We start from the raw sequence: 23,541 nt of genomic DNA on the forward strand, positions 1-23,541 counted from the left end.
TGAAGGGTTATAATGTTAAGTCTGAAGAACAGAAGATTACAGTAATTAAACAAATGTTTCTTTTAGGGGTTGTTAGTGTGTTATCTATGTGAAGACCACATGTAGGCATTCCCCCCCACACACACACACACATACATACATACAGAGGATTATATCATGGATTCCAAGCATTGGATAGCCATTTCTTAAATGTTTGTATAAATAATAAATAACATGAATAAATTTCTTCTTTAAAAATCTGCATAAGAATACAACATTTTTTCAAATACCTATATCTTTCATTTTTTTATACTCGCCACAACCTTGTGTGATAGCGTCGGCAGCTATTATGATACAGATTTTATAGTGAAGAGAGCAAAGATGTGACAAAATTAAGCAATCTGCTTAAATTCACATAATAATTTCATGGCTAAGACTGGATCATAAACCACGTCATACTATTTAGTTGTCCCAAATATCATCTTATTCTATCAAAGACAGATAGTTCTGTCAACCAACCAATCAATCAATAAGTATTTAAGTATTTACTAAGTGCTGATAACTGGGCTGAAGTTTAGTGTAGAAATAAAAAGCAAAACAATCCCTTGTCCTTAAATATTGTGCTTGGGGAAACAACATATATGTATATGTATGTGTATATTATATACAAAATACATACGAAGAGTCACAAAGAATCTAAGAGAAAAGAACAATAGCAGCTGGGGGTGGGGGTGGGGAAGAAAGACCTCCTGCAGAAGGAAATCTTTGAATTTAATCTGGAAGGAAATCAGGTGAGGAAGAAGTACATTCTAGGCATGAGGGACAGCACAAAGATACAGTGATCAGGTGCGAAGAACACTGAGTGGCCTTTTTTGGCATTACCATAGAGTGTGAAGGTGGAGGGGAAGTAATGTGTAAGAAAACTTGAATACTGAAAAGACAAAGCTTGAAATGCCAAAGAGGTTTACATTTGAATGGCAAAAGAGCCATAGAAATTTACTGAGGCAACGACATGGTCAGACCTGCACTTTAATACAATATAATTACATCAGAAATAAATGCAAAGCAATCTGGAAGGCAGAGAAAACACTAACAGCTGGGGAACCAGAAAAGGTTTTGGATCATTTTGGCTTCTTCTGGATTTTTCAGCAATTCTACTTATTATTTGCTAGTCAATTTCTCTGGGATGCAACTTTAGGCAGAAACTTTCAGGTGGACAAAAATGGGAAGGCTAAATCATTAACCATATTTATGATTCATTTGATAGACTGATGGAATTCTCCATTTCCACTTCAAGAAGAATTCATTTATGAAAATTAAAGCAAAAATTAACATGCACACAACACACAAATTAGTGACTGAGAATAAAATCAGTCTTCCCAACACTTTCATTATTAATAATATTCAAAAGAACAAATTTCCACACTCCATCAGAACAAAAAAAAAGGACAATTCTTTTCAATGATTCCAAAATAAGTTCTGGAAATAATACTTTAAATAGCTCTAACTCTCCAGCATTTCCAGCTATAATGGCTAATCATTCTCAGCTTTGCAATAAATTTAGAGAATTCCACCAAAATAAAATTCTAGCTCAATATAACAAGTGTTCTTGAAAACAAACATCCAATACTACATTAGATTCATTTTGATTAGCGCTAAGCACTAAGGAAGAATATGGATGCTACTTTTCCTAACCGAAATTAGAATATCATATTTTAAAAAATGCACCAGTGATCTTCGGCCAAAGGTAACTTCCCTTCCATTTCCAAGTATGATCATTCACTTACCAGAGGGATAGGGAAATGTGTGGCGTATTGCAGGTGCCGGAGGAGGTCATAATTGGATGGGAATATTAATTCCCTCTGTTTTTCTCTCTTCACCATCTTCTCACTATTCACTGAAATTCTTCGGTCTAAAGATGAGTTGGCATTCTCACAGGACTCTCCAGGCATAGGAGAAAAAATCTAAGTCATGTAAAACAAATATTGAAGATTGTAAATGAAAAATCAAAATGTCAAATTTTAATCATATATACCATTATCTCTATTTAAAAGCATGACACATGCTTCAATAATACCTTTTCTTTAGGAGGTCCCTTGGACACAAAATGCTAAACAGACATGAGTTCATTTTTTTTTTTCTGAAGCAATTGGGGTAAAGTGACTTGCCCAGGGTCACACAGCTAGGAAGTGTTAAGTGTCTGAGGACAGATTTGAACTCAGGTCCTCCTGACTCTAGGGCTAGTGCTCTATCTACTCCACCACCTAGCTGCCCCAAGTTCATTCATCTTGACAAATCTGCTGTCAAGAAGGCAGTAAACAGATATTATTAATACCATTTTAGAAATGAAGAGATTAGCATAAAGGTATATGTAATGGTAATTAGATATTAAAAACTCAGGGAACCAGAAGCAAAAAAGACATCTGATTATTTGGACATGTTGTATAGTTCTTTCTGGAGGGAAGATGGGCAATGGAAAAAGTTTGGAACTTGTCATTTTATTGTTATAGAGATCTCTCTTTTATAGAAAGTATCTCCATCAATATAGAGCAGTAAATCATATGTAACTGACAGATTTAGTCTAAGAGCATTGGCAAGTTAAATGACTTGCCCAGAATCACAAAAAGGGTATATATCAGGGACAAACCTTGGACTCAAGTCAATTCTGCCCCTCTAAATACAAATTAAATGTATAAATAATTGTTTTAGGAAAATTATTTGATAGTCATGAAATAAACCATCTGATTTATGCTAAGAAGCACTAATTGAGATTTATGTAGAGAAAACATCTGGAAAGAAAACAGCAAGATAGAAAACTAAGAGACCAGAATTCAGGAAAAGGTATTATCCAGAAGCTGAGAGTGAATTAACAAAGACTGTGCAGGATTGCTGTTACGCTTACACTGTTTTGATAGGATAACGAGTGATGATGATGGTGGAGAGATGATGTGAAAGGTCTGTCTATAATGATCTCTCAGCTGCTCTGATGTGGTCAGAGGCAAGAGACACAAAATGAAAGACAGGAACTGATACATTAGTGACACTCTCAGAGGCAAAGACAGGAGAATATTCATAGGACAAGCACAAAATCACTCTGGGGCATGTAACAAGCAACAAGAAGATGGAGACAAGTCGGGAGGAATTGAAGAGTCAAGAGAATGGAAAAGTGGAACCTACTGGAAATTCTGAACCAAAGTCAGTTTTAAAGTCACTCTTGTCTACGTCATCAAAAATATTAGCGGTTCCTGAGTCAATGCCCATATGTTCCATAATGTTATGTTCCTGATAGCAGTCAGAGAAAGAAAATCACAATGTAAACTGTGTGTACTTATTCACAAACAGAAGCTAAAAAATATGATGATATTCTTGAAAATGCAAGCTTCAAACTCCTCCACCCACCCCATGGCCCTGAAAAAAAAATGCAGAAAAATGATAATTTTTTTTTTTTTGCTTGAAAAATTTGATATCTTTCTTGCCCCATAGTATTTCTGCACTTTGTCACAAAGTGCATTGGGAGATTTGAAAATATTCTCTGGAAAGGAAAATGGCCTTAAATTTCTTACTACTGGCTATTTCTAATCACCCGTTCATCATTTTGTTTTTCTTAGTAGAAAGATTTTTAACAATCAAAAGTATAAGGAAGTTTAGAAAAAACTTCAAAAAGCCTTAAATCTTTACATATAAGCATGCCAGACAAATTAGGGGGAAAGGGAACCTATCTATAATTTAAAAAAAATCATGTCCCCTGTACATGTGTATCTCATCCTGATAGAAAACAGAAGCCTCTCTTTGAATCTTTACATCTTCATTAATATTCACTGTCTATTAATCTTGTTTGTATAGGATTAATGACAAAACACTTTTACCTCCTCAAAAGGAGCTCAAAAGAGAGCTAGTAACTATGGGTGTGCAATGTTACATGTCTTTAGATGTGGGTTTTTACTTTTCTTTTTTAATTGTTTTTCTTTGTTGCAAGGGTGGGTTTGACAAGTAATAAGGGAGAAAGAAGATGAGTATCAGGAAATGAAAGTAGTATTATATGCATATAGCATATGCATATATATACATATACCAGTATATATGTAAAATATCAGCAAAACATTTTAAAAATAAATGTAAACATAATAAAATGTGCAAACTTTTCTTAAAAAGAAAATTTTATATCTAACATGTATAATATTGGCAAGAAATATAATTTCTAGAGACTTATCACTAAAAGTTCTCCATCTCCAGTCATTTAGCATATCCCTACCCTTTTTTGTCAATTGCAGAAAATAAGCAGAGAAGTGTCTATTCAATCAGAACTAGTTTATGAGATTTCTTTTTTCTTAAAAAAGGATGCCTTTTTTTCCCCTCCATTTCCAAACAACTTCCTGCCTATCCCCATGCATCAAGTCATCTTTGTGATAAAGATGAGAAAACATGGGGGGGGGGGGGGGGGGGGGGGAGAAAGGAAATATAGAGAAAAAAAAATAAAACAATTGCACTGATTGTATCTGGCAGTATCTGACATTTCCACACCCATAGTTCCTCACTTTTTCCATGAAAGGAGTATTTTTGCAAACTTTTCGCCAGGTCCAAACTTGGGTCTTCAAAGTAACCCAAAGTTCAGTTTCACTTTATTGTTCTTTCTTTTTTACAGTTGTAGCCTTTTACAGGAAGTGTTCGAGGCTTTAGCCCACATCAGAGAACATGAATGGCTACTTTCTAATACAGCCTAATGGGGACATTTATCTGCACTACGTAAGACATCACAATGGCTCCCCTATCCCAATGTTACTGCAGTTTGGGGCTTTCACAAATATTCATAATATATCATAAAATACACACCTGCATACCAGAGAAGGCAAAATTTCCTGGCAAATAAATATCACATTTTAATGAAAGAGGGGAAAATTGTTGGATCTTATTTTATGTTTTGAAAAGTTAGAAAATTAGTGCTGGCACAATGAGGAGAGAGGAAGAAAACGAAGTTACAAGTTGAGAATATGCTCTTGATTTTTTAGGGTGAAAGCTTGAATTCATAGAAAGCAAAATAAGGCTATTTTTGAAAATCCAAAAATCACTACTTTTTAAATAGGCTATATATTTATCACCTAAGGGTTTCTATGGTTTGTGGTATGTAGTGTTTCATTCAAACTTTGGGTTTCTGCTTCTAGTATTCAGTTACAAGAGAATGGCAAGAGAACTGGTTTTAAAACACTCTTCATCTCTGCCTTCCCAGCTTGCCCTAACCCCGGTGGTGGAGTTGAAGCTTGACGGAGGAGGTTGAAGGTATATTTGGGACCTTACCTCTAATTTCACATCGTTGTCTTTTGAATAATGTTCATCCAGATTTTCCCCGGGTGGAGACCGCGGACGAGTCGTGGCACTTAGGGACAAGTCCCCTCGAGATATCAACGTGCACATGTATGCGTCATGGGAGAAAACATCATGCCGGATAAACTCACAAAATAGCAGCACCAGATTCACGAATTCTATCTTTTCATATTCACTATTTGGGTCAGCTATTGGGAAACAAAGCAAAAAAATTTCAGTGGTTCTCCTGAATGGGTGACTCACTTCTGCTGTCCAAACACCAGTCATTACAGTGGAGGATATTCCAGGAAATCTTGTATTTCACCACTAAGGGAGGAGGGAGATGAGCATGTTTTTTAGCGCATCCTGACCGAGCTGAACATGGATTAGACTTGGAGTTCAGAGACCTATCTTTTACACTCTGAGTCTCCAACACAAATCCAATAGCTGAGGACCGGTATTAGCCAAAGGGAAGGCAGTAGTAATACTACCTCTTGAGATATAGCATGATACAGTAGCCAGAAGACTGGTCTTAGGTAAGAAGATTTGGAATCAAATCCTGGCTTAACACTCACTCCCTTAGTGACCCAGAGTCAGATCTATGCCTCAAATTTCCTCATCATGAAACAGATATAAACAACCCTGGAACTATCAACATCACATAGATACTGTGACGGCAGCATTTTTTGTAAAATATGAGAATACTTTATAAGTCTGAGTTATTATGATTACTAATAGTAAGGAAAAAGTGAGGAGGTCCAGAAACTAGTGGGTTCAAGTCACATTCCAGGTACATATTAGTTATGTCACTTAAATGGCTATGTGAATCACCAATCGAGCCCAGTGGAGGGATGCACCATACCAAGAGATCCCTAAAATAAAAATAGAAATTCAGACTATATCCCAACCCCCAAAAGTCATCCCCCCACTAGCTGCCAAACACTTCAACCAGGATCTAATTATTATTGACATTGACAGTAGATGGCACGGTATTTAATATTTAAAGATGCTGATCGCCGAGCAGTGAGCTTATGAATAAATTATGGCAATACAGCCATAACCACACCATGGGGGAAAAAGCAGGCAAAAATCGCCACCATGCAGTAGCCTCCTGCTAGAAGTGCTCAGCCTTGTCTATGAGTCCCTCTTTCTACTCCAGAACAGGCAGTTAAGGTAGGTGTCTGCATAGAACCTCATTTCAAGGGGCATGTGAACAGACACATGGTGGTAATGAACAGGGTGGGGTGAGGAGGAGAAATCCATTAGGAGAATAAAGAGAAAGTTTATCATCAAAAAGCAATTACAGCAATAAAAAAACAAAGCAGACTTGTATGAAGAATGTCTGTTGGGTTTTTACATTTGTTCTTAGTATATTGGAACCATACCTTTGGTTTGTTCCTTTGAGAACAGGAGATTAAAGCTGAGACCAAAGCTGACTATTATTAGTCTGGTTGTTCAGACCAGTTGTACCCATCTAAGCAGTAGAAACAGGATTGATTTTACTATAGCTCAGAGAGTCAGCCTGGTCCTAGCATGAAAGAACTGAATTTTGGAGCTGGCAGCCCTGGGCTGGACTTACTTGACTTGTGACTTTGCACAAGTCAATTCACTACTGAGCCCAATAAGAACGGGAATAATGCTACATGCTTTACTTCTGTAGGAAAGTATCTTTGTAAAACTTTAGGTGCCATGTACAAGTGAACTATAAATATAGGGTGTACAATTAGTACAATTTTAATCTATTAAAATTAATGGTATTTCCCTCATCCCAGAGTGACAGGGATCAGCCTCCCCTTCCACTGAAAATGGAACCAGGGACTTCTTAGACTAAACCATTAAAATAATAGCTTGGGTCCAGTTCCTTTCATTATTAACCATGGACTATCCCCCATAAAAACCAAATGGACCGACAACAACAGGTGTATCTAACAACAGAAGTATCCAGGAGGCAAAATCATCACAATTATTCATTCCCGTAGAGAGGTTCAAAATGACAGCAAACAAATAGAAGACATCTGTCCTATGGCTTATGTCTCTGGAGGGAAAGGAAGGTGTGTCTCCACCCATCTCAAAGTCACTAGATATGGGGCTTAAATAATCACATGGGTGCAGAGCCCTAAAAAGCCATTTCTCAAAGTGGGTTTTTCAAAAGCAGGAATAACAGTGAAAAGAATACAAAAGACCAGGGTTTGAACCTGGACATACCATTTATCAAGTTTAAGGTTTAAGTACAAATCTACTCCCTACTCCTAAGTATTATTGAAAAATAGGACAAGGAGTTTGGTCCAGTATTTTTCTTATATACATATATGTATTATAGAGTCATATTAATAAAGATGTGGAGCTCTATAGGCTCTACAAGGCATCTTAAAATGTTCACAGGATCATTAATCTAAAGCTGAAACGGATCTGGATGGAGAGAGCATCTAACTCTCTCAATTAATAGATAAGGGAACTGAGGTCGAGGAAAACAGAATCATGTATCCAACATTAAAGAAGTTGTAATCTGTAGAGCTGAGCCTCAGACCCAGATTCTATGACTCAAATGATTTATCCATTATATTGTGGTAATACTAAATGAAACATCCTCCCTTCACAAGATGCTCTTAAGCCTCAAATAAGATAGTGTTTGATAAACCAGAAAACATTCTATTTGATTTATTTATTTTTGCCAAAAATAACAATGACCAAATAACCAAATATCCCCATGAATATTCCCATCCTCTCCCATAACCTGATTTTTATTTTTGATGCTTTGCAGCCTTCTCTAACCACTCTAGCTTCTGATCCACACCTATCCACTAATGAGTCCCTACTCAAATGTTCGTGGTTTGGCTACCGTCCTAGAAATCATCTCAAGCTAAGAGGATCCTCAGAGTAGTGTTCACACTCAAACAGATCTACCTCATCTCCCCTATAGCCTTTTTAGACTGTACAATTAATCTCTTTCTTTCCTCTCAGCCCTGAAATTGTCCTAGAAGACTTCAAACACTTTGTCTCTTTTCCTCTCATACCTATTGTCCATATGTAGTATCCCAGCACATGTCCATCCCCCACCCCCAGAAAGTAAGCTCTCTGAGGACAAAGGCCATTTTATTCTAGGAACCTCAATGCTAGCATAGGATCAAGGTGCCTAATTAATGCTGGTGGAGTTGAATTGAATTCTGAGGTCAGGACAACAAAGCCAATATGGCAATAAGTATGAATCTGATCAAATAAAAAGAATGCAATCGTGGCTACATTCTAAAGCCCTATTACTTCCATAGATGCATTCCCCATGTTAACTTCTGTTTCTTTAGAGTTTACTCCCTTCTTTTCCTCAGCATTTTCTTATTTTCAGTTCTTCATATTCCGTCTTTCTTTCTCTAACCAAATATTTTCACCCTTTCTTTTCCCTATCCTTTCAACTCTCTGGCTCTTCTTTACCCACGTGCTTTAGGAAGAGAATACAATGTGGACTTGGGAGTTGGGAAAATCTGGGTAAAATCTTGCCTCAGACACTCCCACCCAGAGGGCAATGGCAGTCACTCAACCAGCTATAGAAATTAAATTGATTCTGTATCATTTTTTAAAATGCATCCTATTTACAGTTAATTGATTTTGTCTTGTAGCTCCCTAAAGTCAATTTTTTGTTTCTGAATTTAGAATCAGCTTGCCTAGAATTTTTTAAGTCTAGAAATCCAGAGTTCCTATTGACCACTATTCTATTCCTTGCCTCAAGAAAATCCAATATCCTAGAGGAATGGAAGTCTAATTTTACACCTTCAAGTGGACTCAAACACTGAACCTTTTTTAGTCATAAGGGTTCATCTATTCAACTGAATTAAAACAATTTTCTCTCTCATAATTTCAGCTCTGGAAAAATCTTAGGACATCTGTTAAAAAGAAAGCCTACAAGTTAAGCTATTATATTTCCATACGATAAATTGTCTATCTTTGCCTCTCCTAACCCAATTAAGAAGGGTCTTATCTCCCTCTTAGGAGACAGGAAACCTGGTCAACTATTAGAAACCTAAAAAGGTGGATGGATCTCAAAACTCAAACATCCCTCTATGATAGAGGGAGAGTGATAGTTAGCCTTATGTGTATTAGCTTATTTTCTTTAAAATAACCAATCGTGTTGTCCCCACATCTACAATGCTATCTACTCTGTAACCAACTATATTGCCTTCACCTATCCAACTCTCTACTCCCCCTCATTGTCTTTTCCACCTATCCAACTCCCCCACAAACTATTAAAATATTAAAACTAGTGAGGTCCAATCTTGGAGTCTTTGATAATTGAGAGTGAAGCTATTGATTCAATCTGTTATTGCTAATCTTAATAAATTGATCATGTTCAGACCACTAGAGTAGTTTGCCATTTCCTTCTCCAGTGGATTTTACAGATGAGGAAACTGAAGTAAACAAGAGTTATATGACTTCCCTAGGGTCATGCAGTACTGAGAAACTGTGTATTTTAATAAATGTGACTTCAAGATGACAATTATGAATAAGAAACAAAAAAGTGAAAGAATTCGGCAATTCAATACAGCATTGAACACTTTACCTCTAAATTTGAATCAAGGGAGAAATACTTACACAGTGAGGGAGCTTGGGTGTCTAAAAATCTAAGCAGGACATTCTGAAATACAGGCAGGCTGGACCCAGCAAGAGAGGCTGAAGAAAGAGACTCCTTCTCATCTAAGACTTCGGATTCACCACAACGCTAGAGATTGAAAACACAACATGCTTGCTGGAGGGCAGTCATCACAACAACTTGGCTTCTTTTCCCCCCAACAATTTTATATCACAAATGAAGTACCAAATACTTAATTACTGGTTTCTCTAAGGACACAATAATATGTTTATAAACCATGGATAGAGTGAATAATTCAATTATGATTAACTTTCCAAAGAAATAGCTAGACAGGAAAGCTGGGCAGTACTCGCTCATAAAGATCAAATTTGGTAATGTAGATGACCCAGAACCACAAGAGCTATGTCTATACTATCTCCCAATAATCTTCTTATTCATATTTTAAGATATGTAAGTTCATTTCCTACTTCCTATTCCCATCCTTTTTCCTATTTTTATTCTTTAGTCAGCATATATACACAACCGGTACCAATTCCACACAAATGGATTGAGGAGAACAATAAGAGTATCTGTTTCTTTTTTTTTTTTTCTTTTTTTCTTTTTTGCTGTGGCAATTGGTGTTAAGTGATTTGCCCAGGGTCACAAAATAGGAGTGTTAAGTGTCTAAGACCAGATTTGAATTCAGGTCCTTATGATTTCAGGGCTATGCTCTATTCACTACATGACCTAACTGCCTCTTCCCTATAATCTCTAGAGCAGTAGGGTCAAACTTAAAAAAAAAAATTGATACTCTTCTATACTGATTTAGAAAAGTATTAATTAGCATTATGTTGTATTATATTTTTATTTTTCCCCCACTTACATCTTAACTTGGTTTGGGAGTGAGTCTGACAACCCTGCTCTACATTAAAGAGGTGTGAAAAAATTTGGCTTGCCTAATAAAAGCATGTCATAGAAAGGAAAAAAAAAAAGACTCAGATTTAATTATAGTCCCTAAATATGAACAGGAATCTGGGAATAGGGTAGAGTTGTTAATTTATATTTGATTTGTACATAAAGTATCTTACCTGCTTTTAGTAGAGAAAAGAAAAAAAGATAAATGTTTTATCATAGGATCTCAGGATTTCTGGCATTGCTCTAATTTAGGAAAAAAATTCCTAAGTCACTAAGTCAGTAAGACTATCATTCAACTGCTTTGCATTTCCACTGAGTTGAAATGAATAGCATCTGCTAAACCTCAAATTCACTAGTCTTAGAACTTAAAAACTCCTGGCTAGTCATTTAGATTTTTCTGGTCTTTTGTTTTTATTTTGTTTTTTCATTTCCAACCTATGCTGCCTACTCTCTAAGAAAATGCCAAAATAACATTTAAATATACAATAACTCATTTAAAATTGGAAAGAAAGCTATGAAAAGTCTCTGAATACATCTAAAGACTCAAGAACTTCAGGTAGCACTCTTACAGATGAAAGGCAGTAATGTTACATGAGTTTTGTGTATGTCTCTCTATGTGTGCATATATATGTACACACAAACCAGACAAGATTTGTTTTAAGTTTTTGCCCTTTCACATTTTATCAGCTCTACATTAATATAAGGAAATTGACTTAATTTATTGGTTTAATTAAATGTTCAGTAATATGACAAGTCCATTATTGAGTTTTCTTATGTATACTCAAGGTGGTCAACCACCAATATGTATCTTTTGATGGAACCACATCCTGCCCCAAACTGATTTTGTAGAGCATCACATGAGGTATAGTTTCTTTTTAAATCATGTCCCTCAAATTCAATTTGCTATATGATTTGATTACACTGAGGTATTACATGGGCAACATGGGAAGAAAGGTGTTGTACAAACACTCCCTAGATTCCATACTCATTTCTTCATTACATGGCAAATATTTGTGAAATTCTGTTCAATGTAACACAATAAATACTACACTGTCTTTATCTTCAAATCTTTATGTACAAATAAAAAAAACTATAAATGTCTAAAAGCAATATCCTTTGCCCAGGTCCTTTATTACTATTCTAAAATGGATACTGATGTGAAAACATACATAAGAATGTAGAAAATCTATAGGAAACCTTTGTGTTCACCCCCAAAATGCAAGCATTTTGTGTTTGTACATACATCAACTACTGCATCTTAAATAATGATCACAGTACTTGCTCGGGATTAAGGAAAGCCACTAGGGAGATCTAGGTTGAGTGTTTCTCTCTACCCTTTCATCTTCATGTAAAAAGTGTGCAAGTATGTTATCTTGATCTTCCCAACATAGCCATTTGGAATTAGAATGGTAAAAGTCTAGGTGGAAAAAAACAAAAAATCTTACTTCCGCCTCAATTTCAGCCTGCCTCTTCTCCAAAAGCTTGGCCACGGCCATGGCTCGATGTTTCCCAGACCTTTTACAGCTCACGGCCCACTCGCACAGCAAAGTCACCACAGCTTCATCATTTGGAGCCACCTATCCAACAGGAAAGAATAATGGCAGCTTTTATCAATGGGGAAAAGAGAGTAAAAACATAATACATGTAGTATTTCTAAGGTTTTCAAAAGTATATTTTTTCTTAGCATGATTAGTTGCAATATGAAGGGATCATATTTTTTATAAAAAAGAAATCAACACAAGTATATTATCTGGAAAATGTCAATTAAGCTGTAAAGATCTTTCCCCCCTCATAAGCCTATGAGATGCAGGAGCAATAACACCCACTAGCTTAGACATTTTTTTCCTGTTACATATGTCTTCCACGATCTAAATATCTCATCAGAATGGTAATGGAATCATACTGAATTTTATATTTAGCTAGATAACAGATCCATAAGAACATATAGTAATAGAGTGCTGGAAGGGAGCTCAAAGGACTTCTAGTCCAATGCTTTCAGCTAGGTGACAGTGGATAGAGAACCAGGCTGGGAGTTCAAATATAGCCACAGACACCATGTACTACGTGATACTAAGCAAATAACTTAACCCTGTCTCCCCCAAAATTATTTTTATAAATGAGGAAACTAAGCTCACAGATTAAGTGAGTTATTCAAGGTCACACAGATAATAAGCAGCGGAAGTGAGATTTTAACCTGTAGACAATACTCTTCCCACAATATCACAAGGTCCTTTTTGGTTCTATCATTCTGTGTTTTGCCAGATGTACCAGATGTGGTCTGGTACCACATATCTTAGGCACCAAACTGTTTGTACCAAACTGGTCCATTTGACCATAGTCAAACATAGTCCATTTGAAATATGATTATTCTACTTGAGTTAATCCATCAGGCAATCAACAAACATGGAAAAAACCTTGATTCATTCATCCACTGAACAAACATTTAACCAAGTGATTACTTTAGCAAAATAATGAACTGGCTAATGAGTGAGACAAATCTGCTACCATCCCCACAAAATCCAGGATGGGACACTATCATCTGGGAAATCAAAAGGGAGGCATCTTTAGCTTCTGAGAAAGAATCCATGAGCAGGACACTGTAGAGGGTCAAAGGCATGAAAGCTGGGCCCAATACAATAGTATTTGATTAGTTAAATCACTGTCAGAAGTGAAAGGATACTCTGATTGCAAATGTAACTTCCTAAAAGAATGGAATGATGTAATTCACAATTACAGAGTGGCATTAAGATCTGCAAATCATTTTATATATGTGGTCTCATTTGATCTCCACAAAAAATTTATGAAACAGGTGCTAATTAACCTCATTTTGTGATGAGAAAATTAAAACTGAGAGAAATTTATGACAGATCCAAGTTCACAGAGAACTCAGCTCTTCCTATATTTCCAATACTCCATCCCTAATTGCCTCTAGAGTCAAGCTAGAGTTTGATTGTGGCAGGTTGTACATTGAGGGTGCTTTTTATTCCGGGTGAAGCAGATTTCTAAGCCGAAGAGTTAACAGTCAGACTTGGGCCTTAGGAAGATAATTTCCACTACTTTTTGGAGGATTGAGTGGACTTGTTGAGGGTAAAGTACTGAGCCTCTTAACCAAAGAGGGGGCATGTGAATTCCAGAAGACAAAATTTTTAAAATAAGGAAAGCCAGTGGCAGCAAAAGTCTGGAGAGTAAGAAAGATATACTCTAATAGTGCAGAAAAAGGAAGCTGGTGGGCAAAAAGATAAAACAGCTGAACATTCTAGGACTGGAGAGAAGAAGAATACAAATCAACAGTTATTTCAATCCAGGAAGAGCCTACTTATTTATCATCAGCTGTTTTACATAATGTCATACTTTCACAGAACATATTTTCACAGAAGCAAAGCTATAGGAAGCAGTCAACTTTCATAGAAATGATAAATAGGTCATCAGCTCAGGGTAAATTTCACAATACAGCAGCCCTATTAACAAGCATTTATTAAGTGCTCACTATATGTAAAGTTATTGTTGGTCAGTTGTTCAGGTTTCTTAGATAAAGGTATCATGTTATTGTTGTTGAGTCATTTCAGTCATGTCTTACTCCATTTGGGTTTTCTTGGCAAAGATATTGAAGTAGTTTGCCATTTCCTTCTCCAGTTCATTTGACAGTTAAGGAAAATGGGGGAAACAGAGGTAAGTGACTTGTCCAGGGTCTCACAGCTAATTAAGTGTCTGAGCCTCGATTTGAACACATGAAATTGAGTCTTCCTAACTCTTAAGTCCACCTATCCAAACAAGGTGCCACCTATTCAAGATATAAAAAGAACTGCTTTAAATCTATTTTTTTTTGAAAGAAGGAAACAAGCATTTATTAAGCATCCTACTATGTAATAAGCTCTTTCCAAGAATTATCCCATTTAATTCTCAAAACAAATTCTGTTGGATGGAGGCTATTACTTTTTTAAAATTTGATTTTTTTTTAATTTTTTAATACAAATTGCTTTATGAATAATGTTGGGAAAGAAAAATCTGAGCAAAAGAGAAAAACCATGAGAGATAAAAAACAGAAAAAGAAGTGAACCTAGCATGTATTGATTTACATTCAGTCTCCTTAGTTCTTTTCCTAGAACTATCTATGGGGATTGCTTTAGATCACTGAAATACTGAGAAGAATCAAATCTTCCATAGTTGATCATCACACATTCTTGCAGTCACTATGTACAACGTATTCCTGATTCTGCTTGTTTCACTCAGCATCAGTTCAAGTAAACCTTTCCAAGCCTTTCTATAATCATCTTGTTCATCAATTTTTATAGAACAATAATATTCCATTACTTTCCTACGCCACAATTTGTTTAGCCATTCCCCAACTGATGGGCATCTATTCATTTCTAATTCTTTGCCACCACAAAAAGAGCTTTTACAAACATTTGTGCACATGTGGGTCCTTTTCCCTCCTTTATGATTTCCTTGGGATACAGATCCAGTAATGGCACTGCTGGGTCAAAGGGTATACAAAGTCTGATAACCTTTTGGGCATTGTTTCACACTGCTCTCCAGAATGGTTGAATCATTTCATAACTCCACCAACAATGCATTATGTCCCACTTATTATGTCCCACTGCTTCAAACTTAAAAGATTAAGACACATCCCCTAGTCAAAAAAAATGGTCAATGGATATGAGCAGGCAGTTCTCAAAGGAAGAAATCTATGCTCTTGAAAATCATATGAAAAATATTCTGGTCACTAATAATAGGAAAAATGCAAATTAAAGGAACTCTGAGGTTCCATAAATTAGACTAGCAAAGAGGACAAAAGAGGAAAATGAGGAACTTGATAATAACCTATAAACAAGTATTCTTTTGGTAAAATTATGAATGAGTCTGGCCATTGTGGAAAGTAATTGAGAATTATGTCCCCAAAGCCACTAAACCATGCATATCTGAACCATTTTTTTTTAAATGAAACTTTATTGACTTCAAAACCAACACTGCACTATTTTATTTAGTAAGCAAATTTAATGACTAGCCAAGTCCCTGCCAAGGTACATTCACTGGCTGATAGCATTGCCACAGAAACATTAAGTGGGCTAATGAGTATAAAACTTGAAAAATCTGTTTCCTAATACACTAAAACTAATTTTAATTTAAGACACACAATTGGCCAATGTTATTGACCTAAACTTAAGATAAATGTAGCTTGACATATTGAACCATGTGACCAACTTGGAGTCAGAAAGATCTGGGTTAAAACCCTGATTCTGATAACAGCAAACTGTGTGATATTGGTGAAATCACTTAATTTTTCTGAGTCTAAGTTTTCTCATTTATAAAATGAGAATAATATCTGTCTTATCTACCACTCAGCATTGTTGCAAGATTCCATTCTGATAATATATGTCAAGCACTTTGCAAATGATAACTTGCTATATAAATGACACTTATTATTTAAAACTGGATGAGGTAAATCACTAAGCTTGCTACTGTGAGGTACAGCAATGCTGTAATACAAGTCTTATCATAGCCTCACTGGCCAGGACAAGCAGCTAACCCTAATTACAAATGTCTGCTTCTGAAATTATGTAGAATGACATATCCTAATAGTTCAACTGATAGCAATCTTATTCCTTTGGCTATATCATCATTCAGAGCAACTTCAAGTTAACTTATCAAAAAACCATCTTTCTAGCCAAATTAAAATGTTCTTTCTTCTGCTGAGTTCCATTCACATGATAGCAAGTCACGTCAAGGCCAAATACTCCAGTTGATTAGGAAATTTTTTTCTTTGATGACCTAGCCAAAAAAGAAATTAGAAGAACCTACTGATTTATACTATAATTCTAAAGATTTCCTGGAATGAAAAAATAATTCAATTTTCCTTTTATTTTTCTTTTCTGAAGATTCATTTCCTTAGCAAAAAGGCGAAAGGTACTGAACTTGACAGATTGACTTCAAAATTCTACAAAAATGCAGCCTACAATATCTAAAAATTAAATCAGGACTTTAAAAAATTCAATTAAAAGCAATTCTAAAATTGTAACAAAGAAAATTGTAAAAAAAGATTACTAGCAAATTAAAATCCGTTAAAGATCTGTAGAATTCAGGTCTCTGAATTGACAAAGAAGTGATTTTTATAAGTGGAGGCAGGCAGGGCGATGGGCTCCATCTAAGGTTTCTATTTACAGAGTCATTTTTCTCCCCATGTTCGAAACTCTTCTTCTTGCCCTTAGCCCTAGCCCTCATAGGTCTCCCTCTCCACTCATTTTCACTTTCTTTTTAGGTGTAATCTTTCCACATTAGATTGTAAGCTCCTTGAGGGCAAAAAGTGGCTTTGTTTTTATTTGCCCAGTGCTTAGAAAAGTATTAAGTGCTTATTGACAATCTAAAAATTGTTGTAATCCTTAGTACTTCTTTCTCAAAGACCAAGAATGGGGATGTAATAGCTTGACAAACAACTGAATTGGATTTGAGTGAGGGAGGGCTGAGCCAGGTCACCTGCCACACTTTCTCCTCTGGAGTCATTTGAGTTAAGCAGCCAGATAATAGATCAGGATGATTGGAGATAGGCCTAAATACAGTAGGAGACCTGGGCATAAGGTCTTTAATAGGTCTCTAGGTAGTTTAGAAAACATTACTTTCCAGACTGAACAGACAAAAAAGAACTGAGATTGTATTTGGTAAAAGAGTAGTTTTATAGAAAAACAGAGGTTTCTTGGCCAATATTACCCTCAAAGTAGGACATCATCTCCCCACCACCACCTTTTTTAAACTAAATATAAGATTTCTTTTTGCATAGCAAATTGTTGGTGAGAAAACGCTTTCTACCAAAATGTATCAGCACTGGCTCTGAAACTTTTAGTATGTTATTTGGGGGTGCCGCTCCTAGGTTAAGTTCATCCATCACATTTTTCATTTCACAAATTACAATTGTCAACATGTACAGAAGCAAACCATCTACAACTTAAGCTCACTTTAGAGAGCTGCCTAATATATGAGGAATGAATTCCATAAATTGTTCCATTTTGATGACTTGCTAATAACCATAAATCACAAAGCATGGCTCTGCAGTTATGATTTCAAATTAGAATGGTGGAATGGTTATTGTCCTCTAAAATAGCAAACTTAGAAAAACAGAAATAAGTGAAAAAATGAGAAAAAAAGTTACTAAAATTTTTTTTGGAAAAATAAAAGACTATGAAAAATGAAAAAGAAAAATTTTTTCTCTTATGATGAACCTAACAAACACTATACAATTTCTATTAGCTGGACTCTGGTATTTTCATAACAAACATGCACAAAACCAATTTTTAAAAAACTTTCATCAGTTTAAAAATCAACATTGAACTATTTTCTTCAGCAAACTGATTTAATGCCTGGCCAAGTCCAAGTTTCATAACTAAGCTATCCTACTGCAAAGTCTCACTGACATTTAAAAGGTCATTCCTTCAGAGTCAAAATGGTTAGATTCATAATGTTGACCTTTTTTATGTATACAAGAAAAGTATCGATGCCCTTATTAACAGAAACATTCTCTCTCTTAAAAGCAAGAGATGTTTTTTGATGATTTACACTAAATTCATTGTGGTTCACTTTAAAAAAAAAAAAAGGATTCATTAAAGAGAAAATTACTTTATATAAGAATGACCTTAAAATGGGGATAGCTAAGATTTTATTCAACTAATTTTTGAGGGGAGGGATTTTCTTTCCAAATCTAAAAAATTCCTAAAAAAGCAAATTGGAGCCTCTGGGTTATTACATTTAAGGACTGATCGAAGGAACTGAATGTCTTTGCCTAGAAAAGGAAAGAATGGGGGAGAAAGATAGGGGAGGAAGAGGTAATGGCTAAGTTCAAATAGCTGAAGGTCTGTAACATGGACAAAGGGATTAGACTTTTCTGCTTGACCACAGAGAGGTAAACAGGATCAAAGAGTTCAAGTCCCAGAGAGATAGTTACTGGGTCAATGTAAGGAGAAAAACCCCAACACTAAAGTGGAATGGGATGACTTGGAAGGTGGGTTTCTCTTCAAGGTAAGGCTTTATGGCCATAATGAGATTTTTTTATAAAGAGTAATCCAGCTAAGGTATTAAGTTGAATTTGATGGTCCTAGCATACAAAGTCTGAGATTCTGTGACTGGGCAATATTACAGCTCTTCAATTTAAAATAAAACAAAAGGTCACTAATTTCCATGCTAGAAACAATAATTATACATTTTTCTTAACTACAAACTGAAAAGTTATTTGTGTTTGGATAAACAGCCCAAATTAAGACCTGAAAAATAGCACCAGCTGGCTAGTTTGGTGAAAGCCCCAAGTTCTTTACAGAACTCTTTAAAAACAGCTGTCACATTTTGCATGTGAATGCATCTGCATTCAGGGAGGTCCAAATTAAAGTTCGGTTAGTCATGAAGTCTCTGCAATCACTGTTTATATACAATGAATCAACAATGAATCAATCAACAACTTTTCAATGTGCATTTATTATATGCCCAACACCAAATCATTTATAGAACCATCTCAGTAAAGTTTTAGGTAACCTGGAGAAGCTGAGGTTTGGGAGCCGCCCTCATCACAAGGAAAGGACATGTTTCGTATGAGGGTCAACACCCTCAGCATCACATGGCCATAATGGCCCCTCTACCACAACTTACCTTATCCATATTTTGGAAATGGCTTTCTTCTTTCATTCTCTCCCTTCTCTTCCCCTCCCACTACCTTCTTCACCACCATTGAAATATCTCTTCTCCCTCCATCTGGATTTTCCTTATGCCCAAGAATTTCTAATAATGGCCACAAAGATCAGATCTTTATGAGCTTCTTGAGAATAGGGATGGTATTTTGCCTCTCTCTGTATCCCCAAGGTTTGGCACAATGCTTGGGATGCTGTAGAAGCTTAATTATTGCTTCTTGACTGACTACAAGTGGAAGACGCTAGGTGAAATATTTGTTCAATCCTCTTCAGATCAAAATCAATTCCAGAGAGAAATTATTGTCTTAAAGTACTTGTATTATCTTTTTAAAAAATTATTATTATAGCTTTTTATTGACAGAACATATGGATGGGTAATTTTTCTTTTTCTTTTCTTTTCTTTTTTCTTTCTTTCTTTCTTTTTTTTTTTTGCATGGGTAATTTTTCAACATTGACCTTTGCAAAAACTTCTGTTCCAACTTTTCCCTTCCTTCCATCCACCTCCTCCCCTAGATGGCAGGTAGTCCCATTCATATTAAATGTTAAAGTATATTTCATTATCTTTTTATTTCTTATTTCTATCATGATGCAGCAAACATCCAAATGTAATCAATCACAATGACCAATGGAAAAAACTAAAAAAGTCTTATCAGTTACTTTTAGAGAAAAAGTATTTCATTTAAACAGCAGGAAGGTGAGAGTCTGAACAAAACTTGGGCTTGGGGTTAGAAGAGTGGGGATGATACTTTGTCCACTAGAAGAAATCTCATACCAAACACTGTGACTGTAAATTAATGTTACTCTTTGAAATGAACTACAAAGCAACCTAGAAAAAGTTTAAATCAATTCCATAAAACAAAGTATAAAAGGGTTTAAGGTAGCACCATAAATATTTCCTAAATGGATTTTTAAAATATTAATATAAGAAATTATACTATTTTTTAAAAAATCACTTGGGCCTCAATTTCCCCATCTGTAAAACAAGGAGGTTAAAATTACATATATTACTTATTTGTAAAAGTCTCACCCAGCTTTTTGCCTGATCAAATATTTTGAGATTATGCATTTTTATTTACAATTAAATTCATTTTATAACCTTGAATTTCACCTTGCACAGTATATCCAAATGTCACAGGATACATATAAGGGTAGATATGCCCATTCTATTTGACATTCCACTTCATTCTGGCCAACCCCCAAATCCTGGGCCAACTTGCTAGGTAGTCCCTCTGTCCTCCCCTAGCTCTTAGTCCTTCCATTCCAGCCTAGCTTTCTCTTTCTGGGCAAACCACAAATCTAATGAGCAGAGAAGCCGAAATCTCCAAGGCTCCAAAGTATTTACAATTCTCTTACATCATCATAGCTTACTAACATCCATACCAAAGCACTAAAGAATAATATGATGGAAATTACTTTATGTTTACACACTCAAAACTCAATCAGTGTCAAACCCAAGTGCTTGCAAATATTTACACTCCAAGAAGCAAGAGCACATAAAATTGATTTGCAATTTAACTTAGGTGATTCTAGCTTCAAATGTCAATTCTACAAAAAATAAATGAAGGCATCAATATTAATCAATTTAAAATGCAGCAAATGCTCAAAATTTTTGATAAATTGGGAACAGGTAACAAGCCGGAATTAATGGAAAATATGATCTATGGGATATTTTTGGAAGACACAGTTTTACAATTTTCAAGAATAGCCAGTTTTCAGTTTACAAGCTAGATTCCAAAAGTGTTTGTAAGTTGGGCATTTGCAGCCTGGAACGCGATACACATTTTCACACCATATGTTGGTGGTTAAGTTTCCAGACCGAGACACAAGGGCCTATTTAAACTGTAAAAATAGCTGAAATAGGTCTGATGATATTTCTGAATCCTGAGTCCTTTCCAAATGTCTAAGATCTCCTACCCTTAAACCTGAGGCTTCATGCTTTTCTACATTCCCAAACTCCTAAGCCCTATGTTAAATAGGAAATGGGGTAGGCAGATGGAGAATAAGTGAAATATCCATGTAAAAAGTACCAATGATGGGCAAAAAAGTTCAAAAGGAAGAAAAGGAATTGTTTAGGACATTCTAGGACACTTGGCAGCGTTCCAATGGTAGAGATAATAGTTGGAATACAAAAGCAGTGGATAAAACTGGTCATTTATTCACCCAATGCTCATCCTAAGCATTAATCTTAAATAGAGCATAATTTGAGCTCCAAGAATACATGTTCACACTTTAATGATTATTACAGCATTACTTCTAATCCAGTGCATATAGGTGGACACTTGAGTAATTTCATTTTTTGTAAGACTGGATTTTCCATATCTTGATCAGGTTAGCAGTATACAAGCCACTCACTGGCTCTATTCCACTGTTAGTTTGTATAAGATCTTTGACTAGGGACAGTTTAGACCTCCTTAAAGAGGTCTGGTGATATTCTGGCAATATTGCCATCTCTACTCACTATATAAGTCCATTTTCAATGCATACACCCAATCAACTTTAGCCCTATTGCAGCTCAAACCTTCCCGACTGAAGTGATCACTAACTTCCTGGTTCCAGAGATTACAGGCTTGCACCACTCTCCCAATCCTTGAATACTTTAAAGAGGATTTTCCCCCCTTTTAAATAAAACATTTTTTAAAACAACATATTCATACATTAAATTGCTTTAAAAAGACATTTATTTACAGAGCTCAAAAATGTTCATCCATTCCCTGACCAAAAGAAATGTTATCCTTCCTCTGCTGCCTAGCTTCTCTAAATTTTAACAGATTTTGAATAAGTAGAGTTGGAATTAATGACTTTTTATTACAAATGAGAATTACATATATATCACAGAACTGGTATATATTTTTTTAAGGCTTCATTAAAAGTCAATCACAATAATAGCTGATGCAGATAACACGTTAGGTCTTTTGAACTTGAATATTTTCCTTTCTAATACTAATTAAAAAGCAATTAATCAAGTTAATGATCCAAATGCAAAATTTTTATCTTGCATATCTTCTTATTAGCCAGCTGTACGTAAAAGTCAGCCTCGTTCAATTCAATTCAATAAACGTTTAATTAAACTCCAGCTATGTTCAAAGCACCACCATTGTTGCTAGGTGAACAAAAAATTTTAAATGTTCTGTCCCTGTCTTCAAATTCAAAATTTTTTGTCCAGTAGAGGAAAGGTCACATACACAAATGGTATGATGAAAGGGACATGAGAAGGACCATGTTTTGCACAGCCCTCTAAGAGAAAAATGCTATTCTTTGCTGCTATTTCTGATGTCTCCCTCTCCCCTGACCTAACTTGCTCAGCCTTCTTCTTTACAGTCCTGATTCTATATCAACATGTGTCTGTGTTTAATGATATATTGCCCTGTATCTTTATTTTTTTTTTATTTTTTTGCTGAGGCAATTGGGGTTAAGCCCAGGGTCACACAGCTAAGAAGTGTTAAGTGTCTGAGACCACATTTGAACTCAGGTCCTCCTAACTTTAGGATTGGTGCTCTATTCATTGAGCCACCTTGCTGCCCCACTGCCCTGGGGCACGCTATGTATGACTATCATCAACTTTCCCCATTCCCATTACTATATTGTTAAATACCACTAGAGGGAATCACACATATATTTATGTTTTGAAGGCAGCAGAGAAGGACCCACCAGATAAGGAAATATTAAAGGTGGGAAAAGAAGGACTATCAAAAGAATAAGCTCCTTTGGCAACGTCCTTAATGGGAAATAGGATAAATGACAAGTATGGGAGAAATCTACACTTGAAGCTATGCAGCAGGAAGGGCCCAGCTGAGATAACAGCTGGTAACAAAGGTAAAAAAGAGGCAAAGGATTCAATGTGTGGAGGAAATCACACAACTATATGTGTGTATGTGTGTGGGCACGTGTATATATGTATATATACAGATCATATATATCACATTAAATCACATCATAATGACAAGGGGAGCCCCAAAACAGTCTCTCTGTCTGTCTGTCTGTCTGTCTCTCTCTCTCTGACTTTGGGAATGAGCCATGAAGTAGAACACTTGAGACTTTCTCCTTGAATCCTGTTGCTGTAAAGACCCCACAGAAGGACAAACGGCTTCATTCTATTATCTAGGTGGGGCTGGTTGAGTCCTAAACTGG

The 23,541-nt window shown here is 35.8% G+C and overlaps 1 protein-coding gene across 1 annotated transcript in view; it reads right to left on the reverse strand.

Annotated features, from left to right (window-relative positions):
• The window catches only part of MED12L (mediator complex subunit 12L), a 372,681-nt gene that overhangs the window by 243,406 nt on the left and 105,734 nt on the right, over window positions 1-23,541 (reverse strand). Inside the window, exons 11-15 of the mRNA XM_051983280.1 lie at window positions 12,196-12,327; window positions 9,859-9,985; window positions 5,272-5,486; window positions 3,157-3,261; window positions 1,767-1,943 (exon numbers count right to left, since the gene is read on the reverse strand). Coding sequence (XP_051839240.1) covers window positions 1,767-1,943; window positions 3,157-3,261; window positions 5,272-5,486; window positions 9,859-9,985; window positions 12,196-12,327 — 756 coding nt within the window. The remainder of the gene's footprint in view (window positions 1-1,766; window positions 1,944-3,156; window positions 3,262-5,271; window positions 5,487-9,858; window positions 9,986-12,195; window positions 12,328-23,541) is intronic.

This window comes from Antechinus flavipes, chromosome 3, assembly GCF_016432865.1.
Source record: "Antechinus flavipes isolate AdamAnt ecotype Samford, QLD, Australia chromosome 3, AdamAnt_v2, whole genome shotgun sequence".
Taxonomy (NCBI): Eukaryota; Metazoa; Chordata; class Mammalia; order Dasyuromorphia; family Dasyuridae; genus Antechinus; species Antechinus flavipes.